Source organism: Protomyctophum parallelum, assembly GCF_964188405.1.
Source record: "Protomyctophum parallelum genome assembly, chromosome: 17".
In the NCBI taxonomy this organism is placed as follows: Eukaryota; Metazoa; Chordata; class Actinopteri; order Myctophiformes; family Myctophidae; genus Protomyctophum; species Protomyctophum parallelum.
Genome location: NC_139719.1, coordinates 28,195,312 through 28,219,158, shown reverse-complemented (window position 1 = coordinate 28,219,158; position 23,847 = coordinate 28,195,312). Strand labels below are relative to the sequence as shown.

The window sequence follows — 23,847 nt, the reverse complement described above, 5'->3', positions numbered from 1 at the left end:
AGACCACCTTCACCAGATCTTCCCACCTCGTCCTTCTGAAGGATTCAGGACCCCCCCCCCCCCTCCCCTCCCTCCCTCCATCCATCCATCCCTCCCTCTCTCTCTCTCTCTCTCTCTCTCTCTCTCTCTCTCTCTCTCTCCCTCCCCGGACAAGTACCAATCATCAGCTCCTGTGCTCCCTGTGAGCTCTTGTGTTCAGGCTGAACACTTTAGATCCAGATATCTAACTGACCACCTAGTCCATGGGCTACCGAGCTGCCTCGTCCTTCAACAGATCCCACACCACCGCCGTCATCGACCAGCAAGTCTCCGCTCAGACCAGTAGCCCACGACGCAGCGACCAGCACCGCGGCGACAAAGACCCAAGCTGTGATCGGACCAGTATACCTTCAAATCGGGCCGGGGAAGTTGATCGGTACTATTCCCACGAATCTGCGTCTGCCACACCGGTGGTCCATCGGCCAGGAGAACGCCGCCTGGGACTCGAACCTGTGTTCACTTCATCATCACCCTCCACGGGCTTATTCCCAGCCTGAGCTCAGCTCCGGACGGACCCGACGCAGAGAGGCCAGAAAGACCAGCAGCAGCTTCCATCTGAAAACCCCTCAAAAATAAGGTAGTGCTTAAATGTTTTTTTCCCCGTCTTGTTTCATATAAGATTGTGTGTAATTGATTAGTTCCATCTCCCCTTTATTTAGTTTGTTCAATTATTCATTATGCTTGGATCAATAACCAGACAATACTTATTTATTTGCTTTATGAAGAGGAATACATTTAGTCTGTAACAATGTCTCTTTTAATTCTAATACGATAATAATAATATTAAATACTATAAGAAAATAATGTTTTGATAGGACAAAGACATAGTTTTAATATTTAGCCTATACTGTATGTCCCCGATTTCATTTTGGTTTAATGACCCTGAGCTCAATTTAGTGAGAAAGTCAAACAAACTTACCGGTAAACGTAGGGATGTACTGTAGGGACTTCATTTTATTTAGCAAAAACTAAACAAATCCACTTTCTTAACTGAATTAAACCCGACCCTGTCTGATGTAATTGAAGGTTAATTTGATTTTGGATTTGTGCGAAAGCAAAGCTTAAGTTCCACGCCAAGAACCAGCATGTCTCCACACCATGTTATATTGTGTGTGTGTGTGTGTGTGTGAGAGAGTGAGTGAGTGAGAGAGTGAGAGAGTGAGAGAGTGAGAGAGTGAGTGAGTGAGTGAGTGAGTGAGTGAGTGAGTGAGAGAGAGAGAATGAGAGAAAGTGTGTGCACAGAGAGGAAAGAGAGGGAAAGTGAAAGTTCTAAGTGTGCGTGTGTGTGTGTGTGTGTGTGAGTGAGTGAGAGAGAGAGAGAGAATGAGAGAAAGTGTGTGCACAGAGAGGAAAGAGAGGGAAAGTGTAAGTTCTAAGTGTGCGTGTGTGTGTGTGTGTGTGTGTGTGTGTGTGTGTGTGAGAGAGAGCGAGACTGGGGCTGTTAATGTAGTTAATGATCCGCTTAATGAAGTATTAGACTTGGTGAGCGCTCCACCTTGCACAGTTAAGCCCCATTTAGGCTTTGCCATAGGACGGTGTGGCGTGCCAAAAATAGCAGATCCACAAGCTCAGAACACGTCGCCTTCACGATGTGTTCTGAGCTTGCCGATCTGCTATTTTCCGGCACGCCACACTGCCATACAACAGAGCAGAAATGAGGCATTAGGCTTGTTTGGGAAAGGGGATTGAAAGAAAAATCTCTAGACTTAAAGTTGTATTTTTTGTTCTTCTATTTTCTTCCGTCTAGAGGCTTTTAGAATCTCAGTAGTCTCAGGTCAGCATGGCTTCAAACATTACATTTAGATTTATATGAAACCATAAGTGAAGCTATACAGTGACAAACAAGGATATTAACCAATAACCAAGAAAATGTGCTCTATATGGAATATATTTAGAATTTTTATAATGTTGTTGTGGATGTGATGGATGTTTGTAGATCCAAATCAATTTCAAATCACTGATAAAGTGAGTACCTTGGCATTTTGGACAACACAAAGAAGGATTTTCCATTAATAGTGATGATGAAATGTAAGAATATACTTCAGTTGTAAGTAGGATAGAAAGTCATCAATTTAGGAGTAAAGGGAAAAAAACTTCCATCATGCCAGTAGAAACAAACATCCCAGCGAAAGGCACATTTTACCAGTATAAGCCTATATTGTATAACCCACCTTCAACCTCATTCCACAGCTTGGAAGGGAAGATGGAGAAGAGCTATAGGACAGTGGTTCTCAAAGTGGGGGTCTTTGAGGGGGTTCCAGGGGGTCCCTAGCAAAATGAGAAACAGTTTAAAAACCTAACCATTTTACATTTTGGCTGTTCAGAAAGAGCTGAACTACAAGCTTGCAGATATTGCCATTATTGAAACATTAAAAAAAAAAAGAACGTAAGACTAATTGAGGAGGTCCCAAGCATGGCACAACATTTTTTCAAATTTACATGAAAAGAAGGTTTGAGAAGCCACTGGTCTATAGAGCGTCGCAGTCCCATCACCCTCGAGAGACCCGGAAAAGAAATCCCCGTTCATTTTCCTCATAGACTTTTCAGAAAGTATTTATTTAAAGACGTTTACGCCGCGGACAAAGCCAACTCTCCAATCATGACAACAAGCAAAAATTTTCGGGCCAAACAAAGGCTTCGTACGACGCTTAAAAGGTCTTTAAATAAATACGTTTTGAAAAGCCTATGGAGAAAATGAATGGAGAATAATTTCCTGGGCCACTCGTCGTTCTGAAAAGGGGAGGGACTGCAACGCTCTATTGCGGTGGTTCCCAAACACTGGGTCGGAACACATTTTTATTGGTCCCTTTATTTGTTGTTTCCTGTAATTCGTTTTTAAATATTATTTTAAAAAAAAATTCAAAAACATTCCCAAAAAAAGCAAAAGATTTTTTCTTTCAGTAAATTAATGTAGAAATCAAAGAAATTCCATAAATTAGAAAGCAAATTTTATAGAAGTCGTGAAAATAGCCGATCTCCAAGCGTGTAGATCTGCTATTTTCACTAGTTTGGGTCCCATACATCTAAGCTCTCCTTTGTTTTGGGTCACAGGCTAAAAGCTTTGGCCCGGTTGGGTGTCACCGGGAAAGAGAGGGACATGAAACAGAATGCTTGTTTGGTTAATCATGTTTTCTTTAAGGTACCTGCTGCTGGTACCGTAGCCTGTGAGGGTCAGCTCCTGGCTCAGCACATAAAACACAGTATTCTCTCTCTCTGCATTGCAGTCAGTGTCCCTCCACTGTGGTATAAGGTCCTCTCTGCATCATTACAGTGTCCCTCCCGCCACTCTGGTACCCATATAAGGTCCCTGGGGACAGCAGCACTCTCTCTCGTCTTTAGAGAACTAGGACTTGAATTATAACTTTGACCACCTCCTTCTGTCTACACACCAGACGCATTGTGAGCTTGTAGATCTGCTATTTTTAGGCTAATGCCACCCCCCTCCCCCCCAGAAGATGGACGGACACTGGGGTTCAAGTGGTTAAAAGCGTCCCGTTTTAAGATGCTGTGTGTCTACTTTTGGGGATTGAAAGTAATGAAATACATTAAAACATCTTAATTTAATTGTTGTAATGACTTAGTTAAAACCCTATGTACTTTGTTGAGCTTGGCTCCCCCAGGGGGTTTATACTTGAAAATAACAGATCCTCACATGCGTCAGAGTTCGACTGCTACTGTACTCCTCTTAATGGTTTCTTAGGGTGACCTTTTAGTAAGTTAAAAAATAAATAAAACGTGGTGAAACGTGCTGTGTAAACCTTCCAAAACGTGTGATCTGGAGTCTGGACAGCGTATACTGTCCTGAGATATTTCCCAGCAGAGGCGTTTCATTTGGACTCCTCCTGGCGACGGGTTGGTGTTTACGTATCTAGAAACACTGACCTGCTGTTTGATACACACACCAAAAAACAAAACAGGAGATTAGATTGATGCTCTGTTAGTGGCAATGCTTCAACGCTATCTAGTTCAACACTGCTGCCTGGTTCAAATGTTTCATAAACCCAACCGGAGAATGCCAACAGGAGCATGTCAGAGGGGAAAATAATGTCTTCTGAGATTAACCGCCATCACATGTGTTAATACAATATAACTTTCACCTAGACACAGGGTCCGACACGGATTGTGACCTGGTCAAGATTATATTTATCCCCCCGAGCAAACAAGCCGGCTCCATTAGGTCAATGGTAAAAATGTCACACAGGAAAACGGGATCAAATCCGGGGTAGAAGAGGAAAGTTACAGCAGAGCAGCTTTTAATGATTAACTCATTAGATCACCATTCATTCATCATGAATTCATCATAGTGAACTTGTAACCCAAAAAAGCAATCCATGTAAAGAACAATTGTGTACCTGAATCTGTAGTGTGCCAAATCAAAACGGCACACATGAATCCATGCCTTAAGTGGCCAAATATTGTAATTCCTTTTTTTTACTCCACTACAATTATGTGAACTTGGTAACATTTAACACATTTTCTTAAGTACTTCTTCTTACCACTGTCGCAAAGCGTCCCCACAACAACTTGTCGTACAATACGACAGCGTGGGGATATTGTAGGTCTCTGGACAGCCAGGGGGAGCTTGATGTGAGGCCTGGCTTCTGGTGGTAAATACAAGTTATTATTACAAGCTTAATACAATGCAAGGTTGTTAAAATGACAGTGTTCCATAACCGTTGACAGGCGTTTTAAGCCACACTTAAAGGACCACTTTTCAACCTATCTTCATATAATTGGTCCTCACTAATGTTCATGATAAAATTCCACAATTTCTTTCTACTCAGTCTGTGTCTCATTGGAGGGCTGTGGGCAGTTCAGAAACCCGCCCACCTGACATCATAGTTAGGCAGATTATTTTTAAACAAGATTAAAAAATATATATATATATATAGATTTTTATTATCGTGAGAACGATGGCTTCCATTATCGTATTGCAACTTTTTAGGAATAGAAAGCCTGCTGTTTCTATAGCGATGATGTATTGATGATTCTGAACTGCCCACGGCCCTCCCATGAGACGCAGACCGAGTAAATAAAAATTGTGCCATTTTATCATGAACATTAGTGAGGACCAATTATATGAAGGCAGGTTGAAAAGTGGTGAATTGGTCCTTTAATAGCTGAGACAATATGAGCCACAACGACGTTGATGTCAAATCCATAAAGCTTATCTACCGGCTACCGCACCTCAAATCCATAAAGCCATTAAAGCGTACCTACCGGCTACCGCACCTCAAAGCCATAAAGCGTACCTACCGGCTACCGCACCTCAAAGCCATAAAGCGTACCTACCGGCTACCGCACCTCAAATCCATAAAGCCATTAAAGCGTACCTACCGGCTACCGCACCTCAAAGCCATAAAGCTTATCTACCGGCTACCGCACCTCAAAGCCATAAAGCGTACCTACCGGCTACCGCACCTCAAATCCATAAAGCGTACCTACCGGCTACCGCACCTCAAAGCCATAAAGCGTACCTACCGGCTACCGCACCTCAAATCCATAAAGCGTACCTACCGGCTACCGCACCTCAAATCCATAAAGCTTATCTACCGGCTACCGCACCTCAAATCCATAAAGCTTATCTACCGGCTACCGTACCTCAAATCCATAAAGCGTACCTACCGGCTACCGCACCTCAAATCCATAAAGCTTATCTACCGGCTACCGCACCTCAAATCCATAAAGCTTATCTACCGGCTACCGCACCTCAAATCCATAAAGCTTATGTACCGGCTACCGCACCTCAAAGCCATAAAGCGTACCTACCGGCTACCGCACCTCAAATCCATAAAGCTTATCTACCGGCTACCGCACCTCAAATCCATAAAGCTTATCTACCGGCTACCGCACCTCAAAGCCATAAAGCGTACCTACCGGCTACCGTACCTCTCGGTTTCATAATTTCTGTGCAAGCTAGCACTTGGGAAAACGTTATTATTCTGTTTTGATTTCGGGGAAACGGTTTAGCTTTCAGAAACACTTAATAAATCAACCGTTCATCAAGTTGGAGTCATGTAAGCCAGTAGTTCCCAAACGCTTTAGCTCAAGACCCAAAAAACTAATTCGACATTTGCCCGGGACTGAAAGTAGTGAAAATAGCACAAGCTCACAAAGCGTCGTGAGCTTGTAGATCGGCTTTTTCCACTTTTTATTCCTGTTTTTTATGGAATTTCTTAGATTGTTTGTTTTTTCATTAAAAAAGAAAAAAATATATACAAAAAATAGGGGGAGGGGAACATCTTTTGAAATAGATTTTTAAAGAATGTGTCTATGACCCACAAATTGGTCCCAACCCACAGTTTGGGAAACAGTGATATGGTTCTCAAAAAAGTGAGATATTTGTTCCGAAGGTCCGTCACACCACCATATATGCCTCGGGACATCACGTCACATGACATCATGGAGACCCTTAGATCTCCATATATGGATCTGACCTCGTGACACCAACATAGCCATCACCATATATGAAGATCACGACACTGACCTCATCTAACCCTGGATAACCATACATGGAGAAGAAGATCTTCACCTAGATCTGAATATATGGAGCCGGCCAGAAACTCTACATCTGACCACATCAAACCCTGTACACTACACTCAAGAAATGCTCCATAGTAGTACAGAATTCATTCCATATGTTGATCTGACCACCCATGCCAAAGCGCCAGCGCTCACCCAGCAGTCTGCCGTCTGCTGTCACCCAGGCGGATGCGTGCACGCCCTCAGGGTGTCTTACTGGTTAATAACCTCACAATCATTTTAAACACTTTAACCATATTTTATACTATTAACAAATAGCAGCTCTACAAGCTCACAGCGTGTCACTTCGTGCCGCACTATGAGCTCGTAGATCTGCTATTTTCGAAAATTGTGTGTGTGTGTTTTTTTTAAAGCGAACATTTTAAACTCAAATATCTTTCTTCTGGAGGCCCCTGGCACAGCATATCTTTGAGATGGGGGTCCGCAGCCAAATACATATCATTTTGGGGGGTCCTTGACATGAAAACGTTTGATCGAACAACTGATATATTGTATACATACAACATGACCCCTTTCATGTCTCCAGGCGTCTGATCGTAACACCGGCGACTCATCTTCCGACCAGGATGCCGCAGTCAGTGATACTGTGCACGAACTCACTGTCCAACTATTCACTGTCGAGCTGTTTCCCGGCTTTGCAGTAAAAAAAAAGAAAAGAAGAAAAGAAAAGCTGTTTGTTTTACATCTGTAATTGCGTACGCTTCTGGCTCAGACCACTGACATCGTAAACACACCGCTGTGCTGTGCTTGATCCATCCTGCTTGACACCTAAATAGCAACAGAAGCAAAAGGCAGACTCATCACATGTAGGAAGAAGGGGGTTTGTTTGCCAGGCAGCCTAACGGTAACAGAAGTCGTTTCAAGGCTATTTCAGGGCTGGATTCATCTCAGCAACCTGCTGGATGATAAATTAATATCACCCTACCCTCCTCCCACAGCTATCACCATGAAGCTTCTCAGTAACAAGCCCATGATGGGTTTTTTGTGCTTGGCAGCTACCAGGTGTGAATGTGTAAAGACCTTTGTGAGAGTTCAGTAGGTGGGAAAAATATATTTGGCTAACCTCCTTTAGTTAAATCGCAAGGTGTTAAGAGCTTTAAATCTTTTTTTTTTTTTTTTTAAGAATAACCACCTAACCTATCAGACAAGGGGGGAGAAACATAAGGATTAATGCTCTCACCTCCTAATCTCTTATCGCTTTATTTTAGTAAAATACGATATATTGGGGTTAGTGCTTGAGTTGCACCTCATCAGGAAAGACATAAGCACTTAAAGATTGATGCGTGTTGTTGTCTAACCATCAATGCAGTGTTTGTGAGTGAGACTGTTGCATTGCATTCATGTGACGTTTCTGTGTGTGTGTGTGTGTGTGTGGTGTCTACCTGGGGGCTTTGAAAGGAGACAGGTTTAACTTCAGTAGATCCACCAGATCCCCCTATGAGCCAATTATGTCCAACACTGATCCTTATTGGCTGCATGCCCAGCATAACTGCTATACTAGAGAGAGAGAGAGAGGGGGGGGGGGGGAGAGAGAGAGAGAGAGAGAGACACAAGCCCATCACACACAGTCTGCGACCGCCGTGCGTCAAAACAGCCGCCTCCATTCTTTTCAATGAACCTATCACACACCGACGGCGTCCGACGCGCGCTGGCGCCTCGCCTGGCGCGCCGATAGAACCAGTTCTATTTTCCAGGCGGCGCCGCGCGGCAACGCGTCGCACGGAGCCGGTGTGTGTTGGGCTACACACAGTGGACAAATATTGAGAATGCCAATGGCAATCGATAACTTTGTACTTTCACTCAAGTAAAATTTTGAATACGGGTTAGGCTACTTGTAACACTAATGCTGAAATACTTTTATGTAAGTAAAAAAATCACACCTGTGTGACGTGAGGGGCGCTCATATCATCATACATCATCTCATTACGGCCAATCACAAGCTGCATCCTCACTTTTGTCTTCAATGTTTGTTACGCAACAACAAAATTGTCCATTCATTGTCAATGGCATTTAATGTTTGTGTAGGACGAAGTTTGTGCACACCAAAAGCTGGCGCCCCTCAACAAGATCTGAGCGAGAGATAGTGGATAGTAGAAGAGGAGGAGAGTGTGCAACCCACATGCACAGCAACGTCATGAGGGCTACTTTAACTCTGGACAGTGTAGGAATGGACTCCTTCGGGACTGAGTATTGTTAAACTACAGTGTGCACTGTAGTGTATAGTCTACCAAACTAACCCTGGATGGGCCAGTGTTAGTTTGGTCTGTAGCAGGCGCCTCCATGGCACTCCCGGGGGATCAAACAGGCCTTTGGGTCTTTGGGTTCCAATCCTCTGACTACAACATCCCCTGGACTGTATGATCCTCTGGATCTTTGCACTCCGAGTTCAGCATCCACAGAGGCTCCATGCAAACATGTCCATGGTGCTTCTAGATATCTCACAAGTACGAGTTGTTCCCAGATCGGGCATAAGGGCGTGTGAAGTAGGGAAAAAATCTTTATCATGATGAAAAACCTTTGCTGCGATTACAATTAAACCCCATCCGCTCTACATTAAATATCTTTGCTGAAGACAGCAGATCACCATAGCTCACGTGTCACGATGTCTGTGTTGTGTGCTTGTAGGTCGGCTCTTTTCGGTATTTTTGTACACCAGTGTACAACAAACTATAAAGTGTTACCAATACCAGTACCGGTGTAAATGGTTAATAATAAAAACACAAAACGTAGTCAATCAATGAAGTATAGGGTTTAAGTGGTTAAAACAAGTACTCATTCAGTGTCGCTGGGGCCCAGTAATACTTGGAAAAACCTGCAATCTGTTTTGCTTATGCATCCCCCTAGCTTAAGAACCCCACGCTGTGAGGAGTTTGTATACAAGCGCAAAAGTTGAGTGAGTGAGATTTATAGAAGAGATCAGAAAGCACCCTCGATGTGGCCTTCAGTTCAGACCTCTGTGTCTGCTCTCCTATCCGTCATCTAGCAAAGACCAGGGCGAGATCTCCCACAGCGTGACAGAGTTACACACCACACATCAATCTGCTACTGGGTGGGAGGCCGAGTTTCTCTCTCTCTCTCCCTCTCCCCTTCTCACTCGCTGTTAATTTCCTATACTGTGATTGTGAATAGTTGAACTGAATCCTGTTCAAATTGGTCTAACCTTGACATGCAACTGCCAAGGAGGCGTGTGTGTGTGTGCAGCCGGGGTGTTATTTAATTGTTTATCTTTCCAGGCACTGGGTTTACCCAGGGAGATAAGGCTGGATTTCCATCACAACAGGAGGCACCTTGGCTGGGCAGGCTAAGGACTCGGAGAAGGGCCCCCCTGGGTGGGTACCACCAGGGTGACTGTGGTATGAGGGAAGGGCAATTTAGGTCGTATATGCGTTAGCATTATGCACACTACGGGGCAGAAAACCTTGAATCTACATAGTCCAACTTTTCATTTGTTAAATGTTTCAACCAGACAACCACGGCATATAGTGTGCGGGCTCATGTTTGCTTCTTTGAGTGTACAAGACCATCAACAGTGCCCAGTCCATTGAGATGTTCAAGTCTCTTCTCAAGACTCATCTCTTTTCTATGGCTTTTGATCAATCCTGACTTTTGATGTTAGTTGATCTGATCCATGTCTTTTTGCCATGTGGGCGTGCATGCAAAATTATCTTTGATGATTTAGATTGTACATGCATAAATGTTCTTGATTTTACCGTGTAAAACACTTTGTTCAATCTTGATTGTTTTAAATGTGCTCTATGAATGAAGCTTGATTTGATAGTGTGTAGTTTCATAAATGAATGGCCTAATAATTCAACATCTTACAACAATGTTGCACAAAAGTAGTGAAAAAAGGACATCTACAGCTATTCTCACTATAATCTTAAAAAAACCCCAGTGACGATATTACATATGAATGAGGACCCAGACCACTTTGGTTCTCATCCAATCAAACGTCCCCAGCTGAGGGGTGAAAGGGTCAACAAGCTACACTTGCAGTGTGAGCCAATCAGGAGCCAGGGTCAGAGGTCAAAGGTTAAGGTCAACAGGGGTCACACCGGAGAAGTTGAGCTTTATTTAGCTGCTAGCCTCAGATATAACGGACGCACACACAAAATCACAGTCACTCATACACAGTGGTGGAATACATTCTCTGATGTTACACCTACGTAGAAGTACCAATACCACAATGTAGAACATGCTGAAGTAGAAGTCCTGTACTCAACACCTGGGGTCCCTTGGACGTTTGAGAAACACTGAAGCGCTGTACTTTGAGGAAATGCACGTAGGCTTTATACAATAGATAGAAAACAATAGTCCTATCTCTCTACTGTATGAGTTACTGTGTGAAACCTGTCACCGATGGCTGCAACGGGGCCGGGCCAAGATAGGACACACGTCAACGGGAATCTACCATTTGATCTGGTGATGAAAGTGACTTTTCAAAAGCTTTAAGAACTACAGCCAGACTAATATTCATCTCTGTCTCTCTCACACATCTGCTCTAAAGATGTCCAACTGACTGGGAGAGAGGGAGAGAGAGAGAGAGAGAGAGAGAGAGAGAGAGAGACTCAAATGTGACTCATGTAAGAGAAGGGAAAGGGGATTTTGATTTTTGAACATAATAGCCACAGTTTAATTCCATTTTTGACATGGACCGGCGATATCCTCCCTCAACACTTGGCGTGATGAAACGCAATTGAATTTGAATTGCGTTGGAGAAAGATAAACTGTGTGTGTGTGTGCGTGCGTGCGTGTGTGTGTGTGCGTGTGTGTGTGTGTGCGTGTGTGTGTGTGCGTGCATGTGCGAGAGAGAGAGAGAGAGAGAGAGAGAGAGCGAGAGAGAGAGATCATTCCTAGCTGCATGGGTCCTGTCAGTCTGACTGTGGGACAGGAGGACAAATTAGAGCTAATCTGTGTCTTCCTGTCCTGCTCTAAACTATGTGGGAGAGGAGAGAGGGATCACAGGGTGGAGGGAGGGAGGGAGGTGATGAGGAGGAGAGTTGGAACAAGTACTCACATTTCGTTGCTGTCGGGCAGAACAGTTTGGGGCTTTGGGTAAATTAATTGAGACCTGAGAGCAATTCTACAAATGTTTTTTTTAAATGAGTAGTTCTCAAACCTTTTCATGCCAAGGATCCCCAAAATGATATGTACTTGGCCACGGAACCCCATCTGAAAATGTTTTGTGCCAGGGACCCCCAGATTAGAAGATTTGTGTGGTTAAATTTAAAATGTTACATTTTCAAGACTGTTGAAAGATGTTCAATAATAGATGTATATCTGCTATTAGTGAGAACTGTAAGTCCTAAGTGTTTTCAGTAAAAAGCGTACCATTATGTAGCTAAAATCTAAAATGACACAGATGCTTTCCCAGTTTGAATGGGTCAATGGACATGGATGGGGGGTAAAGAAGAGCAAGAGAGAAGAGGGAGAGAAAGACCATGGAGGAGAGAAAAGGAGAGAGAGAGGGGATCAGTGACATAAATAGAGAATAAGATAGGGCTGTATTTTGCGTGTCTTAAGTACCAGGTCTTATTCCCTAACTTGAGTAAACTAAAGACCTGGAGGCGTGATCAATGCCATTTGGCTATTCTGAGTGGCCAAAGAGCATTGATCACGCCTCCAGGTCTTTAGTTTACTCAAGTTAGGGAATAAGACCTGGTACTTAAGACACGCAAAATACAGCCCTTAGTCTAGACAGCTAGTTATTGATCCCGGGGGGGAAATTCAGTCGCCAGGGCAGCACAGCAGTAAATGTTACAGACACAGGGCAAATAAGTACTGTAGGTGCAGAAGAATGACATCACAATAAAGACACCCTCAAACAAATCTATCTATATCTATAAATGCACCATGTCTCTGTCTGTCTGTCTGTCTGTCTGTGTGTGTGTACGGCTGTAATGCACGCAACTCAAGCACAGTTGGCTCCACCAACTTCAACTTCAACACATGCGTTCCATACCACCACAGGGAGTGTCGAGTCGGTGCTCTACAGCCGTATCAATAAAGTGATAGAATATCGAAGTCCTGACATCACTCGGTTATCACTCCCTTTTTTTTTTATTATTATTATTTTTGTGGCTTTCACCTTTATTTTATATATTTTATGGAGGGAGGGACAGACAGTAGGCTGACAGGAAATGGGGAGAGAGATGGGGGGAAGACATGCAGTAAAGGCCGTCGGGATCGGGAGTCGAACCCGCGGCACACTGCCAGACTGGATTACCAGCCAAGGTGCCTGGACCACTGAGCCATGGCCCAGGCCATCACTCCTTTTTTTCTACAGAAAATACCATTGTGCCACCATCAATATTATTGAAGCTTCATATTCATAAGTTAATTTGTTTTATTGAGACCCTATGGAGTATTCGATGGAAAGAATAGCCTGGCGTGACCCAGCGGCACTGATGCCAGCCAGACTCTATGCAGATGTACCGTATACACTATAATAGTAACAAGTAAGACGCGCAAACGCGGGAAGCGAACGCAGCTCGTGTGTGTGGTTGTGTGTGTGTGTGTGTGTGTGTGTGTGCTACAGCTGCGCCCTGTGTGTGTGTGTGTGTGTGTGCTACAGCTGCGCCCTCTGGTGGCGGGCGGGTGGTGTAACAGCGTGACACACACACACACACACAGACATTCAGCCCTTGCTGTCATAGTAAGTGGCTCACTGCGTTCGCAATAATAGTAATCCTATAATCATCCTGCCTTGTGCAGAACAAGAGATACCAGCAATATATATCAAAGTGACGTATACAATCTACCATCTTATGTACAAAACTGTTACTTTTCAGGATTCAAATTCAAAAACATAAAAAGTTTCGAGCTTGTAAATCTGCTAGTTTTGATGCTTGTGTGACGCTGTAGTGTGGTCAAGTACAGGACGTCAATAATTTACGAGGAAAAACCCACAAAAACACAAAAAGGTCAAATACGGAGATAAGAGTTTTCTGCCCGACAGCAACGATATACAATGTGCCTGATGCACAACATGAATAGGAGTAGCAAGCCTAGGATGACATCAGCACAGACCAGGTAACGACAGATTGGATGTGACAATAAGTCACACAACGTCTTGATGCTACTAAGTCAGTAAGTCAAACAGTCAGTGACCGCTGTCCTTTGTGTGCCCCGTTATGCATTCCAATAGCATATCGTTGCTGTCGGACAGAAACCTCTTAAATCCATATTTTAACTTTTTTGTGTTTTGTTTTTGTAAATTAAAGTCCCTACTTGATCATGCGACAGCGTCACACAAAAGCCGCGTTTTGAGCTCGTCGATCTGCTACTTTTGCCATTTTTGATGGGCACTATCTCCTCCAACGTGGCAGAAAAGTTCATGGACTTTTAATGAGTCTTATTCACGCGCCCAAAATCAGCATGGCCCCCTGTGACGTCATGTTGCAGCCACACTAGGCGCTCCTCACTTCACACAAACTTGTGTGATTATTTAATTTGAATCCTGAAATCCTGATAAATTTTGGACATATGGGGTTTCCACCAAAAAAGGAACAAAGGATAGAGGGATGGAAAGAGAGAGAGAGAGAGAGAGAGAGAGAGGGTAGATAGACTAATGAAGAAAGAGGCCATTTGAAGGACAGAGGAGCGAAGGAGTGAACGTTGCGACGGAAAGAAAGGGGGAATGAAAGACAAGAAGGCAGAGAGCGGAGAGCCCGATCACAGACAGTAAGGGAGGAGGGTTGAAAGATAGGTGAAGAATGCATGGGGGAGAGGAAAGGCTGCTGCTGAGGCATAATTACACTGAGTAATTCCCCAAGACCACATTTGTGTACCAATCATTATACATGTCTGGGTTTTTTTTTACACTTTCAGTGTTAAATTAACACCCCAGACTCTGCAGTATATACAGTACATTGTCTGATTTAAACATCTTAGTCCAAAAACTGTGAGCGAGTTTGTTGCTACATGGATGCTGCCCGAGTCCAAAAAAACGTAGACACGAGATACCGGCTAGACCTTTTAGATAATAATCATTACAGTTTGACCAGATCACGGCCATAACACCCACGACTCAACCAAAAAAATTACACAGTCAGACGCACTCATAAGTCTCCCCTATATGTGCAAATACATTCGCTTTAATCAATAAACCCCCTGTTTATCCAAGCTTATTCTCCCAGTCAGCCAAAACAGCAAACACAAGTAATGGCTCAATTAAGACCAATTAAAGTGTCCCTCAGCCGACAAATTAATTTCCCCTTTTCCCGCCGAGAAAACAAACAGAGCGGGCTGGAGGGGAACGAATGGCTGAGTGTTTTAAGTTTTAAGTTTTGGCTCCGAGCAGCTCTTTGAGAGCACTTCAAGCATCTGTCACCGGTAATGTGTAATTTATGCCCCGCCGTACGGCGAAGTATAAATCAGGCTGGGCTCTTGCTCTTTGAAAAACAGCCCAGGAGAGGTTGTTGGGATAAGATGGAGTGGGCTCTAGAACAAGGGAAGCTTTACAATCTCAAGATGACGATGATGACACTGGTTGGAAGAAAGTACTCAGGTTTGTTTTTGTACGTGCATAAGTAAAGCAATATAGCACAATGGATGAATACTCTGTTACAAGTAGTAGTAGTAGAAGTGTTGCATTCAACATTTTTACTTGAGTAAAAGTACAAAAGCAGTTTCACTTCCTTTTCGGAAGTCTTTCACGTCCTAACACGTTGTAAGCTTGTAGATTTGGTATTTTTGGGGGACGCTGTAGTGCGAATATGGGAGATAGGAGGTTTATGCCCGACAGCGACGATAAATCAGACAGCCTGTGCAGTGTGCACTTTCCGAACAGCCCAGCAGAGGTTGGGATAAGATGGAGTGAGCTCTAGAACCAACAAGGAGAGCTTTACATTCTGAAGATGGATGATGGTGGTGGTGGTGGTGGTGCTGGCTGTGGCTGGAAGAAAAAGTAGCAATGCCACATGGTGTACATTGCATCATGCAGAATGATGTTGTACAATATATATAATTTGAAGATTTCAGATTAATAATTGGATTATCAATAATCATCTAAATAATCATCGGCAACGTAACGTAGTAGGTAAAGCTGTCAAATGCATTTAGTGGAGTAAAAAAGAAAAGTACAGTGCATGAGTTAATGTACTGTAGTTACTGTACACCACCTGGGTGCTGGTTGTGGGGATGTACAGTATTATAGCAAGGAAGTGTCAGCTTCCTTGTAAGAATCACTTGTGATGACGGATGGAAACCTTGTATGTCCAAAACCGTTACGCGCACAACGTGTCACATGATATTTTATATATTAGGGCAGTAATTTTAAACATAAAAAGTTGAAATATAATAGAGATATATGTGGTTTTCACACGACAGTAACAATAAATTATATAGACACTGCAGCCAGGACGCATTTAAATCCAGACGCTCTGGTGATGGTTGAACATAAATACTGCAGCGAGAGAAATGGACATGGGCAGCATGAAGAGAGATGGTCTCACACACACACACACACACACACACACACACACACACACACACTCACACCCCCCCCCACCCCCCACATACACACACACACACACACACACACACACTTTATTCACTCACAGCCCAAGGAAATGGACCTGTGATGATGATGAACGAGCACAAACAATACAGACAGTTAAGAAGATGAAATATGAAACACTAACAGTGAAAACCAGGATATATTACTTTCTTCACGTTTACTTGGATGATATTAAAAGAAAAACAAAGGAAGAGGAAGGTTAACTCAATTGGGGACAAGGGGAAAGTGAATGCCTCGACAGTTGCAGGGAGGTGCCTGTGCTGATTGAGAAATGCAATAAATCCCACGTTGCTACAGTGGTGCTGTTTGGTGGAAGACTGCAGATTGACATGGAGGGTAGAAACCTCCATATTTAAACCTTTTCATATATTTTCCTAAATGAATGCTCTACTGTACTTCATCATACAAGTGTCGCACAAGAATAGTGAACATCGCTATTTCCAGTGACAACATGCTGTGGATGTGTGAGACTGTGTGATCACATTAATGTTAGTCTGACATTTATTTCATACCTGACACCATCCTGTGAATAAACACAAGAAATATTTTGATGATGACATAACGTTCCCTCCTCTCAGCTTCGGCCTGTAATAAGCTCCAAGAACTGTGGGAATCTTGAGTAGGAAGGCTAATTTATTCTATAAAGCTTAAATTAGCGGTAAGCTTCTTAGAATTGCCGTGTGAACCCACTGTGTATCTACCCTCACAGTGTGTGTGTGTGTGTGTGTGTGTGTGTGTGCGCATGCATACACGAATATTGCATACTGTACATGCATGTGTATTAGAAGGTAAAGTAGCTACAGTAGACCTTTTTTAATCCCTCTTGCTCAGCTCTCCTACTATAATGCCGTGTGGAGGTCTAAAGGCCAAGTAAGATTCATTACAGCAATGCTCTCAGTACTCCTTGTAATACTAATGCAAAAAGTACGAATATAGCCATTTTATTCGGAACATTACATATTAAAGACTTTAAAGTGTAATAGAGTTAATATGGATGACAATGTTTGAACGTTTCAAAATGCAAGTTTTTCAAAATGTTTATGTATTATGTTATCCACCTAAGGTAAATAAGAACTCGTAAAATGTCTCAGCTGTTAACACATGAATGTATGAAATTTGTTTTTGATATTTTAGAATTCTATATAACTCATGACAATTGTGTTAATTTTACTCTTTGAATACACCAAATCTATGAATAAAAAGGTTGCATGTGTCACTTGAGGCTGAAAGGTATAGATATAAGCATACAGCTTAGTGAGCTCATATTAGACCCAAAAGGGTCATACTGTATGTGGCCTGATTGGTGGCTTTAGATGCAGTGCAACTATAAGATCACATAACCAAATTACACAGAGCTCTGTTTAGTGACCCAGCCAGAAACGTTGACAAATTACTTTGGACCAACCATAATATGATGGCATTGCTATAGCATAATTGGTTGAACTTAACACTGACCTGCGAACATAAAGACCTGTTTAACCACAGCACACATCTCATCAACTGGCATGGATCGCGTTAACAGCGCAAGCCACCCAAACTCGATTAAGTGTATGGCTCTGGTGAGAGCTGGCTGTTCCTTACCAGACCCTTGTACCACTCGGCCTCTTGTTGACATTGCTGCAGAGAGCGATGAGTGGAATTGTGGTAACACACACAAGACGAGGACAGAGAGAGAAGGAGAGAGATGAAAGACAGTAGTCAAAACAAATACAGCATAGCCTGGGGCAACAGTATGTCCGAATAATTCCAGATTTTCAAAACTGCTTCATGTGTGAATGACTTGCCTCACCATGTTTTGCTTCTTTGCTTCTTTTTCTTCTCCCCAGAATGTATTGGAAGGTCTTGCTGTCAGTCCTGGCAGCTGGCTTCCTGTTCGCCGTCGGGGTCGAATCGCGCAAGTCCCGCCCCCAGGGCTCCATCCCCTCGCCGTACAAGGGGGGCAACGGCAACACCTCCGACCGGCGCACACGCAAACAGGAGGTCCTGGCCTCCAGCCAGGAGGCGCTGGTGGTGACGGAGAGGAAGTACCTGAAGAGCGACTGGTGCAAGACGCAGCCGCTGCGGCAGACGGTCAGCGAGGAGGGCTGCGTGAGCCGCACCGTCATCAACCGCTTCTGCTACGGCCAGTGCAACTCCTTCTACATCCCCCGGCACATGAAGAAGGAGCAGGAGTCCTTCCAGTCCTGTGCCTTCTGCCGGCCGCAGAAGTTCACCACGCTGACCGTGGAGCTGGACTGCCCAGACCTGCAGCCGCCCTTCAGACACCGCAAGATCCAGCGGGTCAAGCAGTGCCGCTGCATATCGGTCAGCGTGGCAGACTCCGGGAAGCAGTGATGGATCGCCGCAAGAGCGTGGCTAAGGAATTCCGGAGCCTCCCTAATAAGATATAAAATTGTTAATATATACGATCAGATCAGATGGGGCACTTTCAAGTGCCTTGCAAGTAACTTGAGTGCATACAGTACAGTACATACCCAGTGGGGAATAAGCCCTGATTGTCATAGTGGCATGCGCTACATGTGCATGTCCATGAGCTACTGTACTCAACACTGGGCATCTAAAGCTCAAAGATGAAGAACAACCATAAGAAAACCATATTAATGTAGACTTTTTTTGGCCTCTGAAATTATCATTTTTTTTAACTTGGAGTCGCCCATCGCCAAATTCTACTGGTCGGAGAGGCTGATAACCCACTATGGCCCAGATAAAGAGTCTTCATCTTGTTTTCAATCACAGCAATTTGTATCGCCAAATATCATGACACCAAATACTTACAAGGAGGGACTGAAAATGGCTGCTGCAAATAGCGGCAGATGAGAGTGGGTGACCTCTAATGAAACAGGATTGTTGGGCCCATGATTAAATGCGACACTGGGAACCAAAGAATAAGACTTACATCATCTTCATCATCACTTCATCATACTGCATTCCTCTAGCTTTGCAATGACCTACGATGCTTTTCAGAACTTGGTACAGCTCTTATCGCAAACGTGTTTACTTGGGAGTGTGAACTGATCCTTTTTTTCCCTAGGAGTGTGACAGAACATCTTGCATACATTTAATCTGAGGACAAAACTATATAATGTATGACATGTCCTGTACATTTCTGCTACATTATTTACTGAATTAGCTAAACTACGGGAGATTGCTACAAAAGTGAGCAGATGCTGATAAGCAACAAAGCCCACAAGCCGGATAAAACACATTGCCTGACATGCAAACTGCAGTCAGATAGCTGACTCCATTACCAACAGTTATGATTCATGGGCAGTTGATGATAGATGGGCAAGCTTTCAGAGACGACCCCATTCTGCATACTGTAGATAAGGACTATGAATGACCAATTGCGTGGGTTTTAAGATGAACCCAGAAATGAATACATCAATACGATATAAACAAGTGTAGCACCACTCCCTCACATCTTCCCTAATCATCTCAGTCAGGGTCCACCCTTGATCAGTATGGATGGCTACATTTCATCTGCAGTACTGGAGAGTGGAGACTCACCACAGGGGTCCATGAGGGGGTTTCAGGGGGTTCCTAGCTACATTTATTGACAAGGGCTGTATTCTTTTAATAAAGGTACTATAATGGACCCTTACAGGTCTGTAACTCTGAGAGTGTACAAATGGAACCAAATGGACCCGTATTTGCAGACTCTTGAGTTATGGGGGTCCGTGTCCCTAATGCGTACCAAACTGGGGGTTCCTTGAAAGCAAACAGTTTGAACCACTTACCTACAAGTCTAACTGCCAAGTATCAGTGAGGGTGGGTATATATAGGATCACTAAGGGGTGGGGGTATACTGTATATGGACCCCAGGTCTGACCTAGGATCACTAAGGGGTGGGGGTATACTGTATATGGACCCCAAGTCTGACCTAGGATCAGTGAGGGGTGGGGGTATACTGTATATGGACCCCAGGTCTGACCTAGGATCACTAAGGGGTGGGGGTATACTGTATATGGACCCCAAGTCTGACCTAGGATCAGTGAGGGGTGGGGGTATACTGTATATGGACCCCAGGTCTGACCTAGGATCACTAAGGGGTGGGGGTATACTGTATATGGACCCCAAGTCTGACCTAGGATCAGTGAGGGGTGGGGGTATACTGTATATGGACCCCAGGTCTGACCTAGGATCAGTGAGGGGTGGGGGTATACTGTATATGGACCCCAGGTCTGACCTAGGATCACTAAGGGGTGGGGGTATACTGTATATGGACCCCAGGTCTGACCTAGGATCAGTGAGGGGTGGGGGTATACTGTATATGGACCCCAGGTCTGACCTAGGATCAGTGAGGGGTGGGGGTATACTGTATATGGACCCCAGGTCTGACCTAGGATCAGTGAGGGGTGGGGGTATACTGTATATGGACCCCAGGTCTGACCTAGGATCAGTGAGGGGTGGGGGTATACTGTATATGGACCCCAGGTCTGACCTAGGATCAGTGAGGGGTGGGGGTATACTGTATATGGACCCCAGGTCTGACCTAGGATCAGTGAGGGGTGGGGGTATACTGTATATGGACCCCAGGTCTGACCTAGGATCAGTGCGGGGTGGGGGTATATGGACCCCAGGTCTGACCTAGGATCAGTAAGGGCGAGTGTAAATATGCTACGTGTATATGGATCTGGGAACGGAAAGGGCGGGTATATAGGCTAATAGAATAATTTTGACAAGATTTTAAGAAGACAGGTTTGCATAATCCAACATCTGTGACATTGAGCATCTGAATATTGTTGCTTTACTAGAACCTGTGACAACAAATGAAAAGGTTTAAGCTAACAGCTCCCATTGTCTCACTGTGACGTATAAACCCTCACGTTGACTAAAACCACATACAGTGCATCCACATAACAGTATCTCTTTTAAGACTTTTCTGATACCATGTGTGAAGATTTATAATTTTAAACACGTGAATGCATTATATTGAATGTTAGAACACTATAATAGATATGTCAAACGATGGTACATTACAAGACAATGTGTACATATATACTGTATATACACCTTTAAAAAAAATGAATAAATTATATACACGATACTAAATTCATTCAAGTACTCAAATGTTTTGTCTAAACCATTTTTTGGCATGCGAGTAGCCGAGTACTTCATGTGTCGAGTTATGTATACAGTATCAGCAGCATGGTTCAGTCTAGACTTACAGCATTTGACAAGAACAATAATATCAAAGTAAAGAAAGAAAGAAAAGTATAGCTTGGATGATCAAAATGAGCTATAAGCGGACCAAGTACGGAGAACATTCAGGTTATGTTTGCAAAGTATAGAGGTTTTAAATGAGTAGTTCTCCATGTAAGGCTATCCAGGGTTTGATGAGGTATGGAGACCCCATATGGAGCGTGTCACGAGGCGTTATGGACTGACAGCCATATATGGAGGCGTGACTGACGGATCAACGGACGGACAGGTTTTCATAGTAGTCGCAAAAACACTTATAAGCTGTTGAACCTCCAATCCTCCATGTTCCTCCTGTTTGTGACCATCATGCTGGGGAACTTTAATGAAATCAACAAGTCATACTGTTCCAACAGCTGAAATGTACGGAGCCCGTGAGTGGACACGGGAGAAATTGTATTTTTGAATTTGAGATTTAAATACAATACTTCCAACGTGAAGTTGTATTTTGATTCAAATTGGACATCTTTCTTCAGATGATGTTCTGACAAAGATAATAAAACCGATAAAGCGTTACTCCTCACATAGTCACTTTTTTATTACCATCTTTAAAATGAAAATAGCTGATTTACAGGCTCTCAATGCGAGCTTGTAGATCTACTGTTTTTGCTACTTTTGTTGAAATTGACATATGAGGCACGTGCCCCCACACACACACACACACACACACACACACACACACACACACACTTTATGATGGCCGTCACTCATGCAAGAGGCCTGAAATCTCATTCCCGACATCGGCTTACACATTAATTTGATATGTTGTGTTTTCGTGCCAGACTAAGTGTGTTTCAAGAAGATTCCATGGAAAAGCAAGTAAGTAGTATAGCTACCCTACCGAGAGGAAGCCTGGTCTGGATCCTGTCGAGATGAGCCCGGAAGGTACAGCCTAAAAAGGCGACGTGGATGGCTTTCCATCCTGCAGGCCCACAACCTACGAGAACAACTATCAGGGTCGGTTGGTGGTGTAGGTGTAGGGCCTCGATGGACAAGGCCCTGGGTGTGTGGATTTGGAACATCCACAAAGCCTGAGCTCTACCTGGTGGGGCAGGCTTACCTCTACGCACAACAGAGGCTCTGCGACCAAAATCCTGGAGAGGAGTGCTGGACAGAATTTTTCTCTGGAGTTGTCAAAGGTGTGAGGTGCCATGCAGGTGTGGGAATAGCCGGAGCTCGGTTGAGTGCCGCTAGGTCGGAGTTTACCTGAGTGGAGTCCTGCATGCATAGCGCCTCAACAGGGGATGTCAGTCCTACCGGGAGACTTCAACACACTGATATATCGTTGCGCTGTCGGGCAGAAACCATATTATGTCTCCATATTTTATGCTTGATCATACTACAGCATCACAACATTATGAAAAGTAGCAGATCCACAAGCTCGAAACTCTGATCTTTTGAGCTTGTAGACCTGCTACTTTGGAATTTGAATCCTGAAAAGTAACAGTTTGACAGGTTTCCACCCTACAGACGATATTATTGATGTACAATGAAAATGACAGTTTTTCAGACTGCATTTGTCTTGGTCAAATCTGTGATTTATTTCCGCAGGTATAAATGTGAGTTTTGCTATGGTATCGTGGAATCGTGAATGGAACTACTGACTCTGGAACAGTGCACCAAATATTAAACACAAATGTGTACTGTGCATCACACCACACAAATGTATGGTACTGTACATAGGTTTTATTTCAAACAAGGAAAAACAAAACAAAATAAAAAACGGTTAAAAGGAAGCTCTGGAAAGACATTCCAGATACATTATACATATATATATATTGCTTTTGAAACACTTTAGACTCACATGTGTGCAGTTATGGATTTGTGGACGAGCTTGAATACGAGGGCATTTCACAAGGTGTACAGTATAAGTGGCAGCCTGCAGAGATGGTGCAAGTGGTCATTCCTTTCAAATAACATTATTCGTCCGTCAGGTTTAGGCAAGTTGTGGTGATACATCCAACTTACATGACTGCGGATCGAGTTGCACCTTACTGGTAGACGGTATAACAAACCAAGCGCACCTGCCAAGTCCAGGATCGCAGAATCCATCCTCTGGTGTGTTGGCGTCAGATGGCTGGAGAGGTGGTGCAACGTAAGGCAATGGGTCCAGAGAGCAGGCAGGGGTCGGGGACTGGACAAAGTTACAAATAAAATAGAGAGGGCTCTGGTTCAAGTTTATAGTCCCCTGCTTATACTGTACATGCAGTCCATACTTGTTCTGTGTCCCTGCGTTTTATCTTGTGAGATTTTTTTCTTTTTTGTGTGTCCAAGTGCAATCACTTGTGCGAAGTCACAAACACATACATCCTTTAGATCTTCATGCCCAGCTTGGCTTTCTGTGAAACAGAGAAAAACAAAACAAAACGCTCACACATTCATAAACGCCAAGTATTTGTTGAACAGTGAAACAACTGCAGAATGACAGTTTAAAACGTTGAGCGCTTGAAAGTCAAAATTATAGACTTAGACATTTAACAGATGATCTTATCCAGAGAGTGACTTAGGAAGTTCAATGTACAGAAGGAACCCTAGTCAACAAACAG

General features: G+C 43.7%; 2 protein-coding genes across 2 annotated transcripts in view; one reads left to right on the top strand and one right to left on the bottom strand.

The window, feature by feature from the left end:
• Positions 1-105: 105 nt before the first annotated feature.
• On the top strand, positions 106-19,913 carry LOC310874889 (gremlin-2-like). The gene is made up of 2 exons (XM_083787805.1): positions 106-616; positions 17,929-19,913. Exon 2 carries the CDS (start codon positions 17,930-17,932, stop codon positions 18,434-18,436), a length of 507 nt encoding a protein of 168 aa, XP_083643931.1. The 5' UTR covers positions 106-616; position 17,929; the 3' UTR covers positions 18,437-19,913.
• Positions 19,914-23,505: 3,592 nt separating this feature from the next.
• Positions 23,506-23,847, bottom strand: part of LOC310874682 (formin-2-like) — a gene marked incomplete at its 5' end in the record, with an annotated part of 105,936 nt that continues 105,594 nt past the window's right edge. The window contains one exon of the mRNA XM_083787544.1: positions 23,506-23,640. Within this exon, the coding sequence (XP_083643670.1) occupies positions 23,614-23,640 (27 nt within the window). The 3' untranslated portion in view covers positions 23,506-23,613. The remainder of the gene's footprint in view (positions 23,641-23,847) is intronic.